The following is a 19,617-nucleotide window of genomic DNA, read 5'->3' on the forward strand; positions in this document are numbered from 1 at the left end:
CAAATCCCTCAAAAGGAAAGTATAAGTAACGTAGAATGTCGGAACTCTTTTATAGGGGCCAAAACTTTGAGGCTTGCAAAAAAAAAAAAACTAGGCTATATTCAAGTACAGGTCTCACAAAAGTATTATAGGAAAGTAATTTAATGTCTGATGGCACCTCTTGAGAAAGAAAAGTCGTTTCAGTGCAGATGACATAATGCAGTTCACGTGCGAGTCCCATTTAAGATCAGATAATAAAATTAAACCTAGGTATTTGTGCTGTGTAACTGCGGGAAGCGGGATATTGTTTAGTGTGTATGAAAAGTCCGATACGTTATGTTTCCTAGTAATTTGCAAGATGGCTGATTTTTCGATAATACTCACTTGCCATTTAGCGAACCAATCATATACTAGCTTCACTGCATAAAGAATTTATCGAGAAACACAATGCAACAAACCGCATGAAAATCTGTGAAGCCATTGCCATGCTGTGGTTTCTGCAAGCAGGGAAGTCGAATCAAGAAACTCCTGGCACTTTCACAGATATCTCAGCCAGTTTTTGGCTACCTATGGTAACATTTTTTTAGTCAGTTTGGGGCTCTTTTCAGGGAAAATATTTTGTGACGTAATTAAAGAGACTGTATAGATACCAAATCTAGTGTTTTCTAACATCCATTTTTTTTTCAAGATTTTCATGATTTGATTCCCACATCCCCTATTAATGGAACGAGCAAGATCAACTAATCAGAAAATTTATGCTTTATAAAATCATCTATATTTTGCGATGCAGAGCTTGACACAGCAGTCACACATCTGTTATTCTTTTGTTGTAATATCACTTCAAACTGCTTTTGTTTTGCTATAACCCTTTCACGCTACATTATTGTTCTCCAGATGAAGCGCAAAAACATGGCGTATGTTTATTTTTTTTAAAAGACATGGCGCTACAAGTACACGCCAAAAAGACGAGGAGACAAAGGACAGGCGCCAGCTTCCAACTGTTTATTCTGAAAGTGAAGCACATAGCATCGAGCTACGCCCACTTTCACACGCAAAACCAACTAGCCCGGCAACGTAACGTTACTGAAATGGCATGTCTACGTTGCATGCCAGCAGAGTAACATAGCACTTCAGGGCTTGGTGATGAAGGTGCCAAGGAAGCCCGTTTCATGCAGGTGATTTATTTAATTATTTATTTATCGATACTCCGAACGCCCCTGTTGGGGTATTAAATGAGGGGTGGATCATTGCAGCATTGTCAATTTTTACAATGAATGCCTTAAATATGCTGTATTAGCGTGATGAACTGCACCAGTAGGAAGATGATTCCATTCACTGGTTATCTGGTGAAAGAAAGCATGGTATGAGCAGATGTTGAGTAAAACTGCTTTATGATTATTAAAGCAGTCAGAAGCATGCTGGGCTGGTGTGATAACACAATTTCCAAGCGAGGAGTGATAGACATTGTCTGGCTATTTTGCAGCATGAGATGAGGGGTGCAAGATTTTATTCCAACTTGAGTTTGGTGACGCAGTAAATTTGCAGGTATATGCATTTGAAGTACTGGAAAATGGACGATGTGAAAAAAGGAGATGTACCTCTGCTAATTACGTGTCAACAACACAAAATTAACCAGCATGTTGCCAATCCATATGGCTCTTGCCTCGTAACAGCAAGGTACACAACACCCATGCCACCCCAGCAAAGAACATGGAGCGCCAATACCTTTCACTTTAATATCAGTTGTGCAGTGCGTGGCAGCAAGGCCGATTACAAACCCCCTTATGCCGGCTGTGCCAAGTTCTCTACACCTTATTTAACCTGCGACCCTATAATGAACAGCTTGCAATAATAAAGATTATTGATAATGGCCAAACATAAAGCTAAGCCAATAATTACAATCGTGCCGTTTCTGCCTTACTCGTACCCACAAACACCACAGTGAACAATGAAGGTGGGAATGTGGACAACATGGAGACATCCCTGCTGTAAACAACTTTTTGCTGTAATAGGCCGTGTTAAGTTAGTAGCATAACAATTTGTGAATTTTTTTAATGTAGCAGAGCCAGAACCACTAGCTTTCCATTTCCACTGGTCAGAAGGCATGTACAACAACCATTCTGAAACTTCATATCTAGTTAGAATGCTGCCACGCACTAGATAAGCCAAAAACCCTGCACTACTTTTGTTCTAAATGATGATATTTGATGATGACATGCACATTGGGCTTTTAAGTATAAAACTAAACACTGGTGATGCTACAGTACAGATGTCCCAAAAATGCAGCCCTTGGGCTGCATTTCTGCAAGCCAAGCGACAAGGCCTCGCCTTGTCACTTGACAGAACCATCTTTGTTAATCTTTTCTGACATCTTTATCGCTATCCACAACACCCACTCATCATGCCATGCTTTTATGTCAGTGCCTAGACATACTTTGCATAAAAACCTGGAGGTAGGAATCGCCTATCTTTGCACTATTCAATAGACAGCAGGAGGGGTGCACTGCCCTGTACCTTCCTTTTTAGCTACTGGCCTGTGTGTGACAAGAGCCCCCGTGGCAAGATGAGCTGCTTAAGACTTCTGCCTGCGAGAGCACCATTTGATGTGCCTTGTACGGGGACAGAAAAAAAAATTGTGTAATACAGGCACAATGGCATGTCGGCGTGCATCACTTCTTGTGCAAGTCAGCAAGGTAAAGACAATATTCCCTGGGAGCACGCCACTTTATTGCAGGAGTAGTAGAAATACAAGCCTTTACAAGATATATGAATGCATCTGTCAGTGTAGATACCCATACAAAGCATACATTTGATGCAAAATTCCTGCAAAAATATTCTTACTTGCTTAACAAGTAACAGGTACAAAATATCAATGCATGCATGTGCGTTTACTCCTTTGGTATAGTTCCCAGGTGCAGTGCAAACGCATAACAGATGGAGTTCTCACATTATAGCCGTTGTTGCTGACCTTGATCAAAGAAATCATCGCAAACAGTGAAAGGGCTTATACTTGACTCTGAATTTACTTATCACAATAAACACAGACCAATCAAAGACCAATGAAACCAAATTCCACCAATTCTGATGCTTTCAAGCTACCCAGAGTAATGGGACTCGGGTAAGATCAACTTGAGTGTAGGATGCATAAGTTAAGGTGTTGCCCTATAAGTGAAGGCTCTTATTTGATGGGTGCTCCCTTGAGTGAAGTACAGGTGACAGGTTGACCATTCACTAGGAATGCACAGCCTCTCCACTCGGCCACCAGGGATGCAGAAACCTTCATGTCCACCTGCAACTTCTCCCAAATCTTCTTTTTGGGGTTTAGCTGGCCATCTGGCTGAATGCTGGCATCCTCATAGCCTTCAACAAACACTCGGTCTCCTGGAGTGCAGTTGCTGCAAACAGAAGGAACACATTTGCTTCAAATTGCCACATTAAAAATGGACTCCTCTGAGCTACCATTCCACTAGAGGCTAACGTCGGTGACCACTGGGGCAGCATTCCACTTAGTACTCGTGATAGCATCTAGAGAGAATGCATGTTAATATCTGGCTATGCTTACTGCTCGCACTGCCAAAATAAACTTGCTGCAAGTACATTCTGATACAGTAACAGGCACTCGTAACAGGAGCACACAACACTGAGATGGAGATGCAGAGGACAGCATGGTGTTGTGCAATTAATAAACTGCTAGTTTATTTAATTGCATAACACATATTTGTTGCACACACATTTTCACCGCAATGCTAAGTAGCAATGTCTGTCATTAGGGAAAGAAAGCACTAGTGCACACTAAGCTTGCTGCAACACGTCCAAAAGCATGCTTCTGCTCACCTTGGTGGTTTGAGGGGCTCGACCTGCCGTGGCTCCTGGACTGAAGCACAGAGAACCATGGCTTGTGATTCCGCGCCTCGCATCTTTGATGGCTTCAAGTTGCACAGGAAAACAAAATTCTGGTTGAGAAGCGCCTCTTTTGGTACCAAGTTCCGCAGGCCACTGACCACAGTGCGGGGTCCAGCAGGTTCACCCAAGTCCACACGAGACACATACAACGTGTCCGCGTCCGGGTGGTCATTCACTTCGATGAACCGTCCAACCCTCAAATCGAGGCGCTGCGGAGTCACTTCATCAAACACAGCTTTCGTTGGCGGAGGGTAGGCATCAGCGGCCAGCTTCTGGAGTTTCGGGTCGCTGAATGTTTCCCTGATCGGATCTAGAAGCCGGTTCAAGTGCACCTCGACCATGGCCTTCAAATCACCCGGGTGCAACTTCAGATTCTTGAAGTCCTCTTCTAGCTCTTCGTAGCTCGAGTAGGTGATGTTCCCGCCGTGTGCCTCATCACGCTCGATGACCAGCTCAGCGCCCTTCTGAAGAGGCACCAGCACATGCTTCACAAAAGCAAGAACGCCGTTGTCCTCCAGGTTTCCCGGCTCGCAGAAGGCTTTCTTCAGCTTCTTTTTGACAGCCGTCGGCGAGTCAAGCAAGTCGATCTTTGAGTCCTCCTCCGATGAGCTCATCTTGCCGCCCGACAGGCCAGGCACCATGGGATTCATGAAATGAATGCGCTTTTCATAGCCCAGTTGAGGCAGATACTTCTCGGCGAAAGTGAAAATCTTGCGCTGGTCAACTCCCCCAAACTGCGCATCGACATGCAAATATTCTTCGTCCAGGGCTTGTAACAATGGGTACAGCATACTGCTCAGAAGGGGATGCTCGACTTGCTTAACCACCTCGGCCCCAGCCTTCTTTGCGTCGTGCTCAGTTACCAAAGACACAAGCCGGTAGACGTCCATTGAGAACTCCTTACTCAGCTGGTACGTGGAGCCTTTCACAAACTTTAGCTTTTCCAACGGCACCCCGATCGACTTCAGCATCGCCTTAATTACTTGCTCATAGTATTGAGTACGCAGTTCTAGCAGGCCCCAAGGAGCTTTCATGTTGTCCAAGTATGCATGCAAGTCAGCGAAAAGAATGGTTACCTCGCATCCTGCTTTCAAGAAGTCGGCAATCTTCGACATAGGAACGAAATAAGCCACATGGGGCTTGCCGGTTGTGGCTGTGCCCCAGTAGATTTTCAGATCTCGTTCCTTCATGATTTCATTCATTCGGGCTTCACCGAGCACTTCCTGGAGGTTTCTTGTAACAAAGTTCACCTTTGCCGAAACAGCTGCGCTCCCGCCACTCGCTTCAACGGTGTGTTCTGCCATTGTAGGCGGTGAAGTGCAAAACGAGCGAGGTGAAATAAATCTAACCTACTAATGCGACAACCGCACAACGAACATACGGTACGTAGACACGTGTGGCAGCTGTTCCACGCAACCGACGCAACACTCGAAAGGCATTGACGTGAACACCGATCGTGGGCGGCGCCTGAGGGCGCCCTGCGCAATAGTTCACGGTGTGTTATATGGCAGTTAACCCAAATAATAAACTACTTACTTTACTGCACAATGTCTCGGAAACGTTTTGCAAAACAAATAAAACAATCAAATAAACGCTAATTTTAGCACATTTGTTTCCAAAACAGGTCAGCTTCGCTGCTCCGATCGGTGCTGAAGTGGCTGTTGCTCCCTTGGAGCGTTGGACGCGGGAACTACTGGCGCTGTAGTCGAGCTTTTCTACGTCGTCTGCCAGCGCGGCACTTTCGTTCGCTGCAATAACAGCGGTAACAGGCTAGTCGGATTTTCAGGCTAGTTCTTGCATGGATGGGGCTCGTAGGGATTGGGAAAGCATCTTTGTGGTGAAATTTGTGCACCAAATGACTTCAAGCGAGTGTTACACATGACATCCTGCTTTGCGCCTATCCGCATAAGTGGCAACAGAAACGATGCCACCGATCATTTTCTCACACCGCCACGCGATGACAGCCTATTTAAAAAGTGAAAGTGGAAGCGGATATTGCATCCTAAGAACAGCTGTCTCGCACGTCTAACATGTGTGAGCGTCATTTAGAACATAATGATATTATCAATGACTACAAGCGCATGTTATGAGCGGTCAGTAGATGCGCATCCCTCGCAGGACGGCGCGCTGCCCGGTGCCATATCCCTAAACTCTTTCCCTGTCTTCTAGAGCGATTCTCAAAACAAAAAAATGTGCAGTGCAGGCTGAAGTCATCCAAAAAGCGTGATTTCATGCAGGCTTATAAGTCCGGAGATTCTTGCGTCGGCAGTACTTTCGTCGTTTTCAAGCGAGCCGTTCGTATGCACTCATTCCGAATGAGTTGGGGCCACTTTCCTGCTCGGCTGAAACAAGTATTACGTCTGCACTGAAGCTTGGTGGCTTGGTGACCTGCCGGCTGTGACGCCACCCTCTACGGACAGGTGACATGAAGCTATGAACGATGAATTAATAGGGAAATTATGTGGAGTTTTCTGCACCGGAAAGCTAGCGGCAGGCCGTCTTATCATTCAGGAGGCTGTTTTCAGGAAAATGGTAGCTGCGTCGTGAATGGCTGCAACAAGCTGCACAAGCAACAGTTTAAAACTCCAGCCTCGGTCACTGTCCTTGAGAGAATCATGATGGATGTGGTTTAAATTATGCGCAGGTGAAAAGACAAATCTTGACGTACAGGCAGTGAAATTGGAAACTGTTCATCACAGACAACTGCCGCGTGGAAAAAAGGAGCAAGGTCTTGGCTCTGAAAGGAGCACTCTCAGTATTTACAGACCAAGGAAATGAAAGGGCACTGGTTGATCTCCTACCTTTTCGCGCCTGGCGTTGGTGCCATCAGCATGTTGCATGGTAGTGAACAGCTCATCGCCTCTGCACTGAAGCAATTCTGTAAAAACATCCGATTGGTGTTGCGTGCTATAACCGCTGAAAAGAACATAGTGACAAAGTACAGTGTTTTTAAGTTATCCGACACGCGCAACACGCAGGAGGGCTAAGCGTGCCTCGTCCAGTACCATGTTGTTCGTCCCAATCTCAATGTACACCTGAGCCCTCCAAGCAGGGTGGTTTTTTCATCATGCACCAGCACCTGCACCGGTGTGGATCCACCGGATGTAGAAGACTGTATTTTGGGCCCGCGCCACAGGACGTCACACTGGACTTCCTTCGAGAGTCCAGTGTGTATCTAAACTTAGGTAATACATTTATGCCAGGAGGCGCACTCTCGCAATAAAAAAAATGCACCAGCAAAGCCAGATTCTTGTTTTGTTGACGCAAGAAAAAAAAAAGGATTTACCGGCAGATAAGGGTGCCGCTTTCCAGAGGTGTAGAAGACGATGCGCGAGACATGTAGGAAAGCCGGACTGCGGCACCGTTAGTTTCAGTGAAATCCACGGTCTTCGTGCGAGCCAGCGGACGAGTATGGGAGGCTGCGAAAGTGATTACTGTATGAACGTTATGACCACGTCGGCCATGATAGAGCCAATAGACCATGCAATAGAACATTGGCTGGGGTGGCCTGACGCGTTTATTGAGTGCATTGGGTGTATGACATGTCGGCAAGCGAACCACGGCTTAGGCTTGCCGCGCCATGGAGACGGGAAAAGTAGGGCATCAGCATCTACGCCGCACATCTTTTAGTGACCCAAGGCAACGTCACGGTGGAAGGAAATCTTCAATTGACCGAACGTTCAAAGGTTGGTGCGGAACTTCGATTCGGCTTTCAGCGCAGCGACTTATTGGCGTCGGAACTATAGGGCTTAATGACCTGCATTTAATGGAACCTTCGCCGGCCGTTCTGATCGAGGAGTGGGACCAGCGCACCTCAGCCGGTGTGGTCGGCTCCGTTTGGCCTCCCTTCCCAGCTGCATGCACCATGAAGCCATGCGCCAAAGTGCAGTTTTCGACGCCACTAGGAATGCGGGAGGGGAGGAATCCGTGCTTAAAAGCTCCGCGGCCGCTCTCTGCTTTACTTTTCTCGCCTTTTTTACTTTTTTACTTTTACTTTTTAGCTACGTTATTTATTGCTGATGTCTTTGAATCATGTTGCTTGTATGGCTAAACTTGTATACGCTTCACCACGTTAAACTAATAATTTCATTACAGTGCGCTTTATTTTCATGTATGCTCATATTTGACTTGTCTGTGTTGTGCTATCCTGTAGTGTTTTACCTGACAGCATTTTTATTTCTTATTTATTTTTAACCACGACAGAATATAGCTGTACATTATGCTTAGAAAATGCTTATGCTGTAGTAGCAGTTTTTTTTTCCTCCTACGTTGCCTTTGCTTACCATGTATTGGGGTACGGGCCTTAGTAAAGCCTTCTGGCTTTTTGCCCGTGCCCCAAACATCCCTGAGATCTTCAATAAACATTCTATTGCATCATGACAGGTGCGTCAAGTTAGCTCAGCCGAGGGCCACGCCAACGTATCTCATGCACTAAGAGCTGCGACTTTTCAGGTTGGCTACGGCCGTCCAGCTAACTGAAATGGTGTATATATGTACTTCGGAATGGGGTCGTCCGCTGCGGCCTGCGACTCCCACAACAGCTCGACTCCATACCGAAGACCACCCTCATTCACGGGGGCACACATTGGCTTGGAGCAGCTGCCACATCTAAGTGGCCACAACAAACCGACTCAAGGACTAAAGGAGAAGAGGAACTTCCTTGTCATTGGCGGGAGCCAACCAACGAGTGTAGGATAAACGACTTTTCAGATTGGTTACGACCGTGCAGCAAACTGCAATGGTCTATATATGTACTTCGGAATGGGGTCGTCCGCTGCGGCCTGCGACTCCCACAACACCTCGACTCCATCCCGAAGACCACCCTCCTTCACGGGGGCACACATTGGCTGGGAGCAGCTGCCACATCTAAGTGGCCACAACAAACCGACTCAAGGACTAAAGGAGAAGAGGAACTTCCTTGTCATTGGCGGGAACCAACCAACGAGTGTAGGATAAACGACTTTTCAGATTGGTTACGGCCGTGCAGCAAACTGAAATGGTCTATATATGTACTTCGGGATGGGGTCGTCCGCTACGGCCAGCGACTACTACACGCCCACGACTCCATCCCGAAGACTGCCGTAATCTACGGGGGCACATGGGCGCAGAGCCAGCTGGCACATCTATACGCGGCCCCATCGAACCGAGTCAAGTACTAAAAATGAACTTCTTTGGCGGGAACCAATGAGAGCAGAATATACGCTTTGAGCCCCGTTGTGCAGACTACCCCTTTGTGCCAGATTATAATATTTTCATTGTATTTTAATAAATGTGCTGCTTATGCTTTGGATAGCGCAATAATAAAGCATGTCATGCAGTTTTACGCTGTGTACGTGTCATATCTTGCCAGTGGAGCCGGTGGTGTCCTCGCTCCGCAGGGTTTTCTGTCACTTCGGACTGACGCAGAGTCACCGCCTTGCTCCGTACTGTTCATGGCGGCTTGTGAGATCCTCGTTCCCTGGCGACGCCACGAGACTGCGCGGTCCGCGGAATGCCGCTCCAGCCTCAGCAAGTACGTAAAGTGAGTTTTATGCGAAGCGTGTTGGCAAGTTCTGGCGGCTTTTCATAGCGTCTTGTCCTCTGATGAAGATAATCGCATGCAGATTGATCATTCCTTCTTTGAGACGGTGGTGCAGCCATGTGAAATTTCTTTACGCTTGTTGTGAGCACCTTAAACGTGGTTTCATAAGCATGCAGCGCTAAATGTATTCGGAGTCGTTGTGACTTATAAGAATAAAAGATCCGCTCGATCATGTTCTATCCCGCGCAGCATACCTGGAATATGAGGCGTGCCTCGGTCCACTTTCACTGAGTGACGCGCGGGGAACAGGCTGCGCAAAATGACTGCTGCGATCAGCCAAGACGCGGGTCTTTGCTGATCATCAGAGCGAAACATTGTTTCACCTGGGCCGAAATGAGGGGATGGTTGACTGGGCTCCTGATGGCAAAGGCAAATGCGCAGCACCCGCCTCGCGACTGTGGATACCTGAAACGTGAGGGAATTAAGGGAGTGGACGTAGTATCGGAGGATTCGGATCGAATTTAATTTCAATCTCCTTGGGATTATCCACAAGCGCAGGCCGGCGCACTCATAACTGTAGTCGCCTGACAACGAAGCCAGTTGATGTGAGTACAAGTAAGGAACTGAGCGTACTCCGTGATCCACTGTGAATGTGAGGCCTCGTGTGTGTCAGTGCATTAGTAGATAGTATAGCGTGAGTGCAAGATGTGCGTGTATCTGAGCACCTGTTAGTGCGAAAACTCTCAGCGTCTAATGTAATGTCCCATTGCAATGGTAAGTAGCCTTTTTTATTTTTTTCAAACGCCTTTCCCGAAGACTTTGCTGATCTCTCATGCAGTTGACGGCGCATCAGGTAGGCATTGTAATGATAAGAGACGATAACGACGGAAAGGCGAAACGCCAATGTGATAACGGAAAATGAGACTGAAAAACTGTGCTGGTGTTCCGTTTCGTGCACTGCCAAAGTGGCCAAAAGGACGAGGCCGCTTACTTCCGGTGGCTTCACTTTAGAGCGCCCGATGCGCCATCCAGACCCTGAGAAAGCGATAGAGTACGCCACTCATGACTTTGGAGGACACGACTGAAATTGCGTGACGAAATGGCATGCACTTTCAGCGTCACATGAAACGCGAACGCGAGAATTGAAACGCGAACTGCAAAACTGGGAGGCAATATACACTAGGGAAGCAGAATACTAGAGCTGTTGATTTTCGCATTGAAGGCGTAAAGACCGCTTTTTGCAATTGTTAATAGGCCACGCCTGTATATCTTCTCCGGCCGCTAATATTTTTCATGTTCGTGCTCGCGTTTCAGCTGTTTTTTTCGCGTTTCATTTGACGCTGATGGTACACACCTTATTGTTCGCCGTCCAGTACACCGGCTCCGATCGGGACTCGGAACATGCTCTCTCACTGTGATTTTTGTCAAGTCACGCGACGCCATCAGTGAAGAAGTCGACATTTTAGCGTGTTTACCTGATAATTGGTAATTAGGAAATGAAAGGCGCGGTACTGTCTCACTTCTCTGTGGACACCTCAACCGCGCCGTGAGGAAAGGGATGAACGTGGGAGTGAAAGCGGAAAGAGAGAGAGGTGCAGTAGTGGAGGCCTCCGGAATAATTTCGACCACCTGGGGATCTTTAACGTGCACTGACACCGCACAGCACGTGGGCGTCTTTTGCGTTTCGCCTTCATCGTAACGCGGCAGCCGGGGTCGGGTTCGAACCCGGCTACTCCGACTCAGAAGCCGAGCGCCTTAACCACTGAGCCACTTCGGCGTGTCGATAGAGCAAATGAGAGTTATTCTTGCAATAACTCTCAAAGAGATAGACGCGGTAGTCGCCATCTGCAGCACCTCCTCACAGAAGTGGCGGCATCCTTGAATTTACTTATGTTGTGTTTATGTAAAACTGATGCGTCCTCGTTTCCTTAAAGGGAAGCTGAAATGTTTTTGAGAATTCGAGGTGAATCGAGAATCCGAATGTATGAAGCTTCTAGTTAAAGCATGCCAAGCAGTTTTGCGCTAGAATTTAAAATGGCCACGTAATCGCCGATGTTCAGGCTTCTCCTCACGGCGTTGGAGAATTAAGTGCGCAGAAACTGAAGATGACGTCATTGCTGCCGAAATTTCAGATGTCCTCTGCCTTTGCCCACATGCTGCCATGAGTCGTCCGTTACCGTCAAACAATGCTTCGTGGGCTTCACCTTCGGTGGCTTTGGTTTCCTTCCTTGGAACAACCGTTTCTTCTCTGAAAACATGACGCCGCCGTAAGTGACGTCATCACTGAGGCCTCTGCTCGTCGCTGTGCACTGCAGAGAAGCCTGAACGTCGGCGTGGCTTTATTCGGCAATTACGTCCCCATTTCAATTGCTAGCACCAAAAGCCTTCGCATTACCTACCTGCAAGTTTCACACATTCCACCCTTTTAAACTCGTCTAATTCTAACGCCTGATCAGTTGCCTTTGAACATGCGTCCACGTAGCTTGTATATATGTGTCTCCGGTTCGGTCATTGAAGAAATCAATAGTACGAGCGCGTTGTTCCAGTTGTGGTAGTTTCTTCCAGTCAGCTCACCCGCTTCCAGTGCATGGGCGAGGGCGTACGTGCTGCTTGTTTTGTCTCTCACTATTTCGATCAAAGTCACTCCTACTACGGCCAAACTCTCGAGCTCCATTCGTATACTCGCAAACTTTTCTCGCCTGCAAGACGACCACTAGCAGGACGGAAGTCGTTGGCGTACGTGTCTCCTTTTTTGCTGTGCGTTGTTTTTTCTGCCCCAAAGTCACCCCATCCAGAGCCAAAGCCGTGTTTTATTTATCTGTCACTTTTTGTCAGCTTCAACATGGCAGCCATGCAGTAGTACTAGTCGAAATGTGGTTTCTACGTGGCCCCTCTTTTGTGCCTGTAGTATTTGGTGCGCTTTTTGGCGTGCGCTATAAACGATAATTTCACATAAAGACTGCTGAGCATAGGTAGGCGGCAGGATTTTTCGTACGGATACCGTCAATCTCCCTCAGGAGAAGAAAGATCTGATTAAGAAGCCCCAAAGCATGAAAGCAACAAACCCGGAATAGAACTGGCAGAGCTATCATAGTTAATCAATAAGCGCAAGGTAACTGACATAAGGAAGTTTAATATGGATAGAATCGAACGTGCTGTAAAGAACGGAGGTAACGTAAAAGCAGTGGAGAGTAAAATATGTATAGGCAAAAACTAGATGTATGCGTTAAGAGACAAAGAGGGCAGTTTCATTAGCAATATGGATAAGATAGTTAAAGTAGCCGAAGAGTTCTACACAAATATATACAGTAACCAATGGAATCAGGACCTAAATGAGATATGCAGTAGCACACAACAATAAGTCATCCCGCCAGTAATGAAAGAGGAAGTGAAGAAACCGAGAAGGCCTTACGAGCAATGAAAATAGGGAAAGCAGCTGGTGAGGATCAAGTAACAGCAGATCTGTTGCAGGACGGAGGGGAGATTGTGCTAGAAAAACTAGCCACCCTGCATACGCAATGTGTTATGAGCTCGAGCGCGTACCAGGAGCCCGAAAGAGCGCTAACATTATGTTAATCCATAAGAAAAGAGACGTCAAGGATTTGAAAAATTACAGACCACTCAGCTTACTGTCCGTTTGCGATAACGTATTTACTAAGGTAATCGCTAATAGAGTCAGGACAACCTTAGGCTTATATCAAACAGTTGATCAGGCAGGATTTCTTAAAGGATACTCGACAAATGACTATGTTCAATAACAATCAGGCAATTGAGAAATGGGCAGAGTGTAACCAACCCCTATATAGAGCCTTCATAGATTACGAAAAAGCATCTGTCTCAGTCGAAACCTCAAGCGTATCGGGGTGTAGAAGAGCCTTATGTAAAAATACTGGGAAATATCTGTAACGGCTGCACAGCTACCATAATCCTCCATAAAGCGAGCAGTAAAATTCCAATTAGTAAGGCTGTCAGTCAAGTAGACACGATCTCGCTAATGCTATTCCCCGGCTGTTTACAGGAGGTATTCATAGGCCTGGATTGGGAACAGTTGGGGATAAGAGTTAATGGAGAATACCTTGGTAATCTGCGATTCGCTGATGACATTGTCTTGCTAACTCAGGAGATGAACTGTAAAGCGCATGATCAATGAGTTAGACAGGCAGAGCAGAACGGTGGGTCTAAAAAACTGGAGGGGACACTTAAGCTCCGCCTTAAGGGCATGACGCGGTAGCTGATGAGTTAATGCCCATATATTAAGAATCGCTCATTCTCTGCATAACAATTAGAGATCGCTGACACCTCATACCACTCCTGGCGCAACGGTTAAAGGGACTATGCAACGATTAAAAAGTCACTTGTAAATGTTTTCAGTGCTTAGAAATGATGCTAAGAGGCATTCACACCAAGTATGAGTCTTCAGAACTGAGCTGGTAATTTATTATGACCTTTTAAAAACCGTGTTTTTTTAAAATTCGCGGGCCTATTGGTGTGCTCGTAGTGACCGATTTTGGAACTAAAATCGTGAAACAAAGACGTCACACTACCCATGACGTCGCCAGGCCACCACACGCTCTCATTCGCTGGAGCCACGGCAGCCACGACGACACGGGCACACTTCCGGTAGCCGTGAAAATCGTCTGCTTGTGCCGCCGCACGACCTTCTCGGGCAAGCGCGAGCCAGGGCATTGCCTTCGCGCATATGGTTTCAATTTTCCTCTGCCGCCTCCTTCTGTCGGGAGTTCCGGAGCCACTCGCACGGTTCTTCGTGCGCACGCATAGGGCTCGATGCCCGTCGCGGCCGTAAAAGCGAACAGTTGCACCTCGAGGTCCGGGTTTATTACTGCTAATTACCACAGATGACAAGCAAAGAAACCCGACGCGCGCCGCAATCCAGGAAGGAGAAGAGACCGGAGAGATGCCGCCACGCCGCGGACGCTGCTGCTGGGGGGCTAGGAGCGACAACCGGAAGTTGCAAAAGGAACGTCAGCGGATGACGTTTTCACGGGCGGGGCCCAGTCCCAGAGCTGTTTTCTTTATTTTTTTTTCTGGTGCTTCTCGTGTACGAGTTGAGGTGGGAGAGGATGAGCGTAATTTTTAATCGTCTATATCTTCGCTGTAATTGATGATAGCTCAAAAATTCTTGCACTGGGTGACGAGTGATCGAATGCCTATCTCTGGTCTGCTTTACGTAATGTGAATTAATTTATTGCATAGTCCGTTTAAGTGATGCGCCGCTGGCTTGCGATGACAGTTGCTGCCAACGGAGGGACTTCTGTGATGCTGGTTTCTCTTCCCAGCAACCTCTCGTGACCGATCATTAATCTAACAGCCACCTGCCACAGTGCACAATTTGCTCACAATCCGTTGGGCAGGTTGTGATGACGCCGCAAGGTCACGTCACCTAGGTGGCCCACCTGCCTCCTGGGTTGCTTCTCGGGGAACTTTTCGGGGATTTTTCGCTCACGTTCAAATACGCCGACCACTTACGACGCCGAATTTTCTGCGACATGCGCTCCTTAACGCTATCGCGTTAAAAATTAACATGCAGAAAACCAAGGTAATGTTCAACAGTCTCGGAAGGGAACAGCAGTTTACAATTCGTGGGCAGGTGCTGGAAGTGGTAAGGGAATATGTCTACTTAATTAGGGCAGATATTGACCGCAGATCAGAATCACGTGAGCGAAATAATTATTAGAATAAGAATGGGGTGAAGCGCATTTGGCAGGTTCTCCTAGATCGTGAATGGCAGTTTACCAATTTCCTTCAAGAGAAAAGTGTACATGTAACAGAGCTTTGTATCTTACCAGAACTCACCTATGGGGCAGAAGCGTGGAGGATAACGAAAATGGTTCAACTTAAGGACAACGCAGCCAGGTAGGGAAATGAAAATGGTATACATATAACGTTAGAGACTTGGACGGAGCGGGTCAGGGAACAAACGCGGGTTAATGACATCGTCGAAATCAAGAGTAATAAATTGGCTTGGGCAGGGCATTTAATGCGAAGGCAATATAACCGATGGTCCTTAAGAGTAATTAACGGACTGAATTCTAAGAGAAGGGAAGCGTAGCAGGGGTGGCAGAAAGTTAGGTGGGCGGATGAGATTAAAAAGTTTGCGGGGATACGGTGGCCGCGGCTGACGCGGGATAGGGTTCATTGGGAGGATATGGGAGAGGTCTTTGCCCTGCAGTGGGCGTAGTCAAGCTGATGATGATGTCGATGCTTGGACTACAACTCCGTGCGCAAACAAGCCTCGACGAGTGCCTCCTCCTTTAGCGCCCGATGGCTTAAAAAGGGGCCGAATCGACACTACCTTGAGTCCGCTCGTCGGGGGTACAGCCTCCGCCGCGCCGCTCCGGCAGGACGGTCGCCTTCGAGGGCCGCTCCGCTCGCGTTCTCTTTGTAGACGGACTGCCGCCGCACTCCCCGCCCAGATGTATGTGTTCGCTCCCTTCAGCTTTCTTTTCGATTGAACTAGTTGGGCACTTGTCTTGATCTGTGCAGACCAGTGCTTATTTCAATGCAAACTGAATTCACTGCGTTTACGATTCGCAGTGTTATCGTTTTGTAAAACATTAATTAACCCGCTCTTTCAAAACCTTTTGCGTTCTTCTTTCCGAGTCTATAAAAGCAGTTGGGGTATTGTTACCTGTTAATTAACACGGCATGCGTAGCTTACCGGCTACGCCTGGCCTCGAACGGCGGCGCCTCGCGTAATCACCGAACGCGCTACACGCCTGCATTCCAGCCCGAAGAGCAATTATCGGTTAAGAAAAAGGTTAAAGAAACAGAGAGAGTTCTGTGAAAAACAGGGATGCTGACGAAATCGGCACTGGGAACATACCGGACCTTTGAATAGGAAATTGCCAAATAAAATATCTATGATAATTGTAGGGGAAGCTCTTTGTTGTTCGAGGCCAGGACTGGAGTTTTGCGGACTAAGACATATAGAGTGAGGTACCACGAGATAGACACGTTGTGCATTGCGTGCGGAGAGGAGGAGGAAACGGCTGAACACGATACTTTCCTGTAAAGGGCTTCACCCTACAGTGGAAAGCAGCGGGGCTGATCTACCCAAGGCATGGGGGTTTAAGGACAGTGAAGGGAAAGTAGATTTTAAGTGGGTAGAAGTAACCAAGCGCAGGTTATACGATTGGTGGCTAAAAGCAAGACAGGAGTAAAATTTCACAAGACATGGCTAGGTGGCTTGAGCCACCGCCCGATTTAAAGGGTTCAGCCGTATCCATCCATCCATCCATCCATCCATCCATCCATCCATCCATCCATCCATCCATCCATCCATCCATCCATCCATCCATCCATCCATCCATCCATCCATCCATCCATCCATCCATCCATCCATCCATGTTGTCATGATCATCATTACCGTCTGCTTTGATGCGCCGTAGTGCCTGTTGTGCGCATGCGCCGTTGCCATGGCAACCGGAGAGGAGCAGTGGCTGCCCCGCGCGCTTCGTCGCCGAGGTCGCGCGCCCGCTCCACCGTCGAAGGCATCGAGTTTCCTACTATTAACTAGAGGGAAAGCTGGCGCCCCGCCTATGGGAGTCTGCATGGAGCTTCCTCGAGAACACCTGTACCACCATGGGCGCTATAAGAATCATGGGGCGGAGAGCTACCGACTGCTGAACTGCAACTTTTGCCCAAAAAATAATGAAAAACAACCGTTGCTCGATAATCAAGAATGTCATATCATTTAATATTCTGTCTATAAATTGCAAGAAACAAAAAGAAAAACACGTGAATGTAAAGTTTGCCCAGAATAACCGATGGCTTGCTCTCCTATTCGCCAAGCATAGCAGACCACAAAAGCCATCATTTCGTGCTTAACAGGCGCACTTTTAAAAAGAAATATGTTTTTGAAAAAATTGTTTTCACTTCAACAATTTAAAAGGTTTTCCCACAGCATTTCGGAAAACAATAACCTTTTATTGGCGTCGTGTGCTGTTGCGTTTTCGCTACTATTGCTTTAGCAGACTACTTTTACGCCGACGTCGTGTGCGCGCGAAGCGCGCCGTGGATACGGAATGGTACACCTCAGTAACGCCACTCTATATTCCTGAAAAAACCTACTGTCCCGCACCAAGTAGCTCATCGCCCCATGATGCTTTGCGCGCCCATGGAGGTACAGGTGCAGCGCCGCCAGCTTTCCCTCTAGTTAATAGTAAGAAACTCTATGGTCGAAGATGAATTTGACGTCATGCAGATGAGCGGTTGTGCGCATGCGCCGATACTATCGTAACCAGAGAGAACCCACACCTGTGCTGCGTTCGTTACCACCGCCTCGCCCCACGCCGCTCAATCACCCTAACCGCGCGTCGTCGCATGAGCAGCATTGCGTATAAAAGGCGGAGATGTATCCAGCGGCTGTATCGCAACGATTGATATGGATGCATAGAAGGAGGGTCCAGCCGCTGCTAAACGGCGGTATGGACAAGAGAACAATAACTCTTCCTATTTGGAGGTTCTCGCCTGGCAGTTGGCTACTCAACAAACAGAGAATGAGCGTCCGTCAGAAGGCGAAGAGAGCAGCGGAGACGACCGAACAGAGAGAGGAACGCCTTGCCAAACGGAGACGCCACACTGCCAAGCGTAGTAGACGCCTCGTAGCCGCCGAGATGCAGCCTATGGAAGGCGTCAGTCAACGGGAACCAACCGAAGAGGATGTGAAGGCCCGTCGTGTGTCTGATCACACCGTTCGAGCTTCCGAAAGTGCATCTGCGACCCGGACATTTGAAGAAGACTTTGTGAACAATCCGTTTGGACAAACTGCCGCGGTGGCTCAGTGGTTAGGGCGCTCGGCTACTGATCCGGAGTTCCCGGGTTCGAACCCGACCGCGGCGGCTGCGTTATAATTACAGCGTTATTTCCTTTCTTCAATACCTATTTTTCCCCAGTTAGTACCCCCCCCCCTCCCCCCCCCTGGCGATGCCCGCGGGACACAGGACCAAATCGCGGGTCTGTGTCGATGGAGGCGGCCGCGTTTCGATGAAGGCGAAACGCAAATGCGCCCTGGTGCTGTGCAATGTCAGTGCACATTAGAGATCGCCATGCGTTCGAAGTTATTCCGGAGCCCTCCACTACGGTACCTCTTCCTTCCTTTTTTGTTTCTCTCCCTCCTTTATCCCTTCCCTTAAGGCGAGGTTCAGGTCCCAGCCGAGATGTGAGACAGATAATGCGCCATTTAGTTCCCCCAAAACCAATTTTTTACGTGTGCTGTACGATGTCAGTGTAAATCAAGATCCCCCATTGCCGAAATTATTCTGGAACCCACTCACTGCTATACTTTTGTTCTTCCTTTCTTCTTTCACTCCCTCCTTCATCCCTTCGCTTATAACGGTGCGGTTCGGGTGTCCACCAAGACGTGGGAGAGATTTACTGCGCCATTTCCTTTCCTCTAAACCAATTTCCTTTTTTTTTCACTGCCTCGCGCTCTGCGCAGAGATGGAGGCTCTGAGAAACGTCAACCTTCAAAGTACTGCAAAAGCAACAGCCTATATTTGTTTTGTTTCGTTGTGAGGTTCTCTGCCTAACCTCTGGATTAAAGACTAAGACCTTCGTTTACAAGCGATTCCGGTAAGTCTGCGGGATAATGTGTGTATTTTAAATACCACACGTAGTGAAGCTGAACTTAAGCTGGAAACCAGAGCGCCTTTGCGCTTTCTACAGAATGGCATGGCAGAGCAGCTGCCGTAACAGGCGTGGTTCAACTTACAGTCTGCTTCTGCCTTTCGTTGTGCATACACTGAAGAGTGTATCTATTCCGCTGCACATGCAAATGTAGTCTTTTCACGCGAACGATTTCTACGTCAATTTACAAAAGAAAGCTGCACCTATACCCCGTTTCAAACATCAAGTGCAACGCTGTGAAGGCTACGGAAATTGTAAAATAAAAACAAAGAGAGGCGTATCACTCCGCGCTGTTCTGTGGCCGTGTGCTCTATCGCGTCGCTCCGGAGAGTCGACATGCAACTGGGGGTGCGTGGGTTCGAATCCCGCATGGTGAAACTTTTTTTCATCGCAAGTTTCATTTCGCGTGACTTGAATGAGAAAGCTCGTTTTGTTCAGTATCGCTTGAATATTATGCCGCGTTCTGAAATGAACTGCATGCACCTGTTCATTTGATGCATACCGCGTTAATGTGAGCTGTCCGAAATCCGTTGTCAGTGAGCTCGCACCGGCTTTTGGCCAGCAGT

General features: G+C 47.7%; 1 protein-coding gene across 1 annotated transcript; it reads right to left on the bottom strand.

The window, feature by feature from the left end:
• Nucleotides 1–2,684: 2,684 nt before the first annotated feature.
• LOC144112833 (tyrosine--tRNA ligase, cytoplasmic-like) lies at nt 2,685–5,296 on the bottom strand. Its single transcript, XM_077645644.1, has 2 exons — nt 3,814–5,296; nt 2,685–3,374 (listed from the first exon to the last, which is right to left on the bottom strand). The coding sequence occupies exons 1-2, from the start codon at nt 5,184–5,186 to the stop codon at nt 3,158–3,160; spliced, it is 1,590 nt and encodes a 529-aa protein (XP_077501770.1). The 5' UTR covers nt 5,187–5,296; the 3' UTR covers nt 2,685–3,157.
• Nucleotides 5,297–19,617: the final 14,321 nt, after the last annotated feature.

Source organism: Amblyomma americanum, chromosome 1 (assembly GCF_052857255.1).
Source record: "Amblyomma americanum isolate KBUSLIRL-KWMA chromosome 1, ASM5285725v1, whole genome shotgun sequence".
Classification (NCBI taxonomy): Eukaryota; Metazoa; Arthropoda; class Arachnida; order Ixodida; family Ixodidae; genus Amblyomma; species Amblyomma americanum.

Excerpts from the sequence above, each read along its gene's own strand:
- LOC144112833 (XM_077645644.1), bottom strand. The coding sequence starts at position 5,186 with ATGGCAGAACACACCGTTGAAGCGAGTGGCGGGAGCGCAGCTGTTTCG. Across the intron at positions 3,375-3,813 it reads GAGCCCCTCAAACCACCAAG|CAACTGCACTCCAGGAGACC; the intron begins GTGAGCAGAAGC and ends TTCTGTTTGCAG.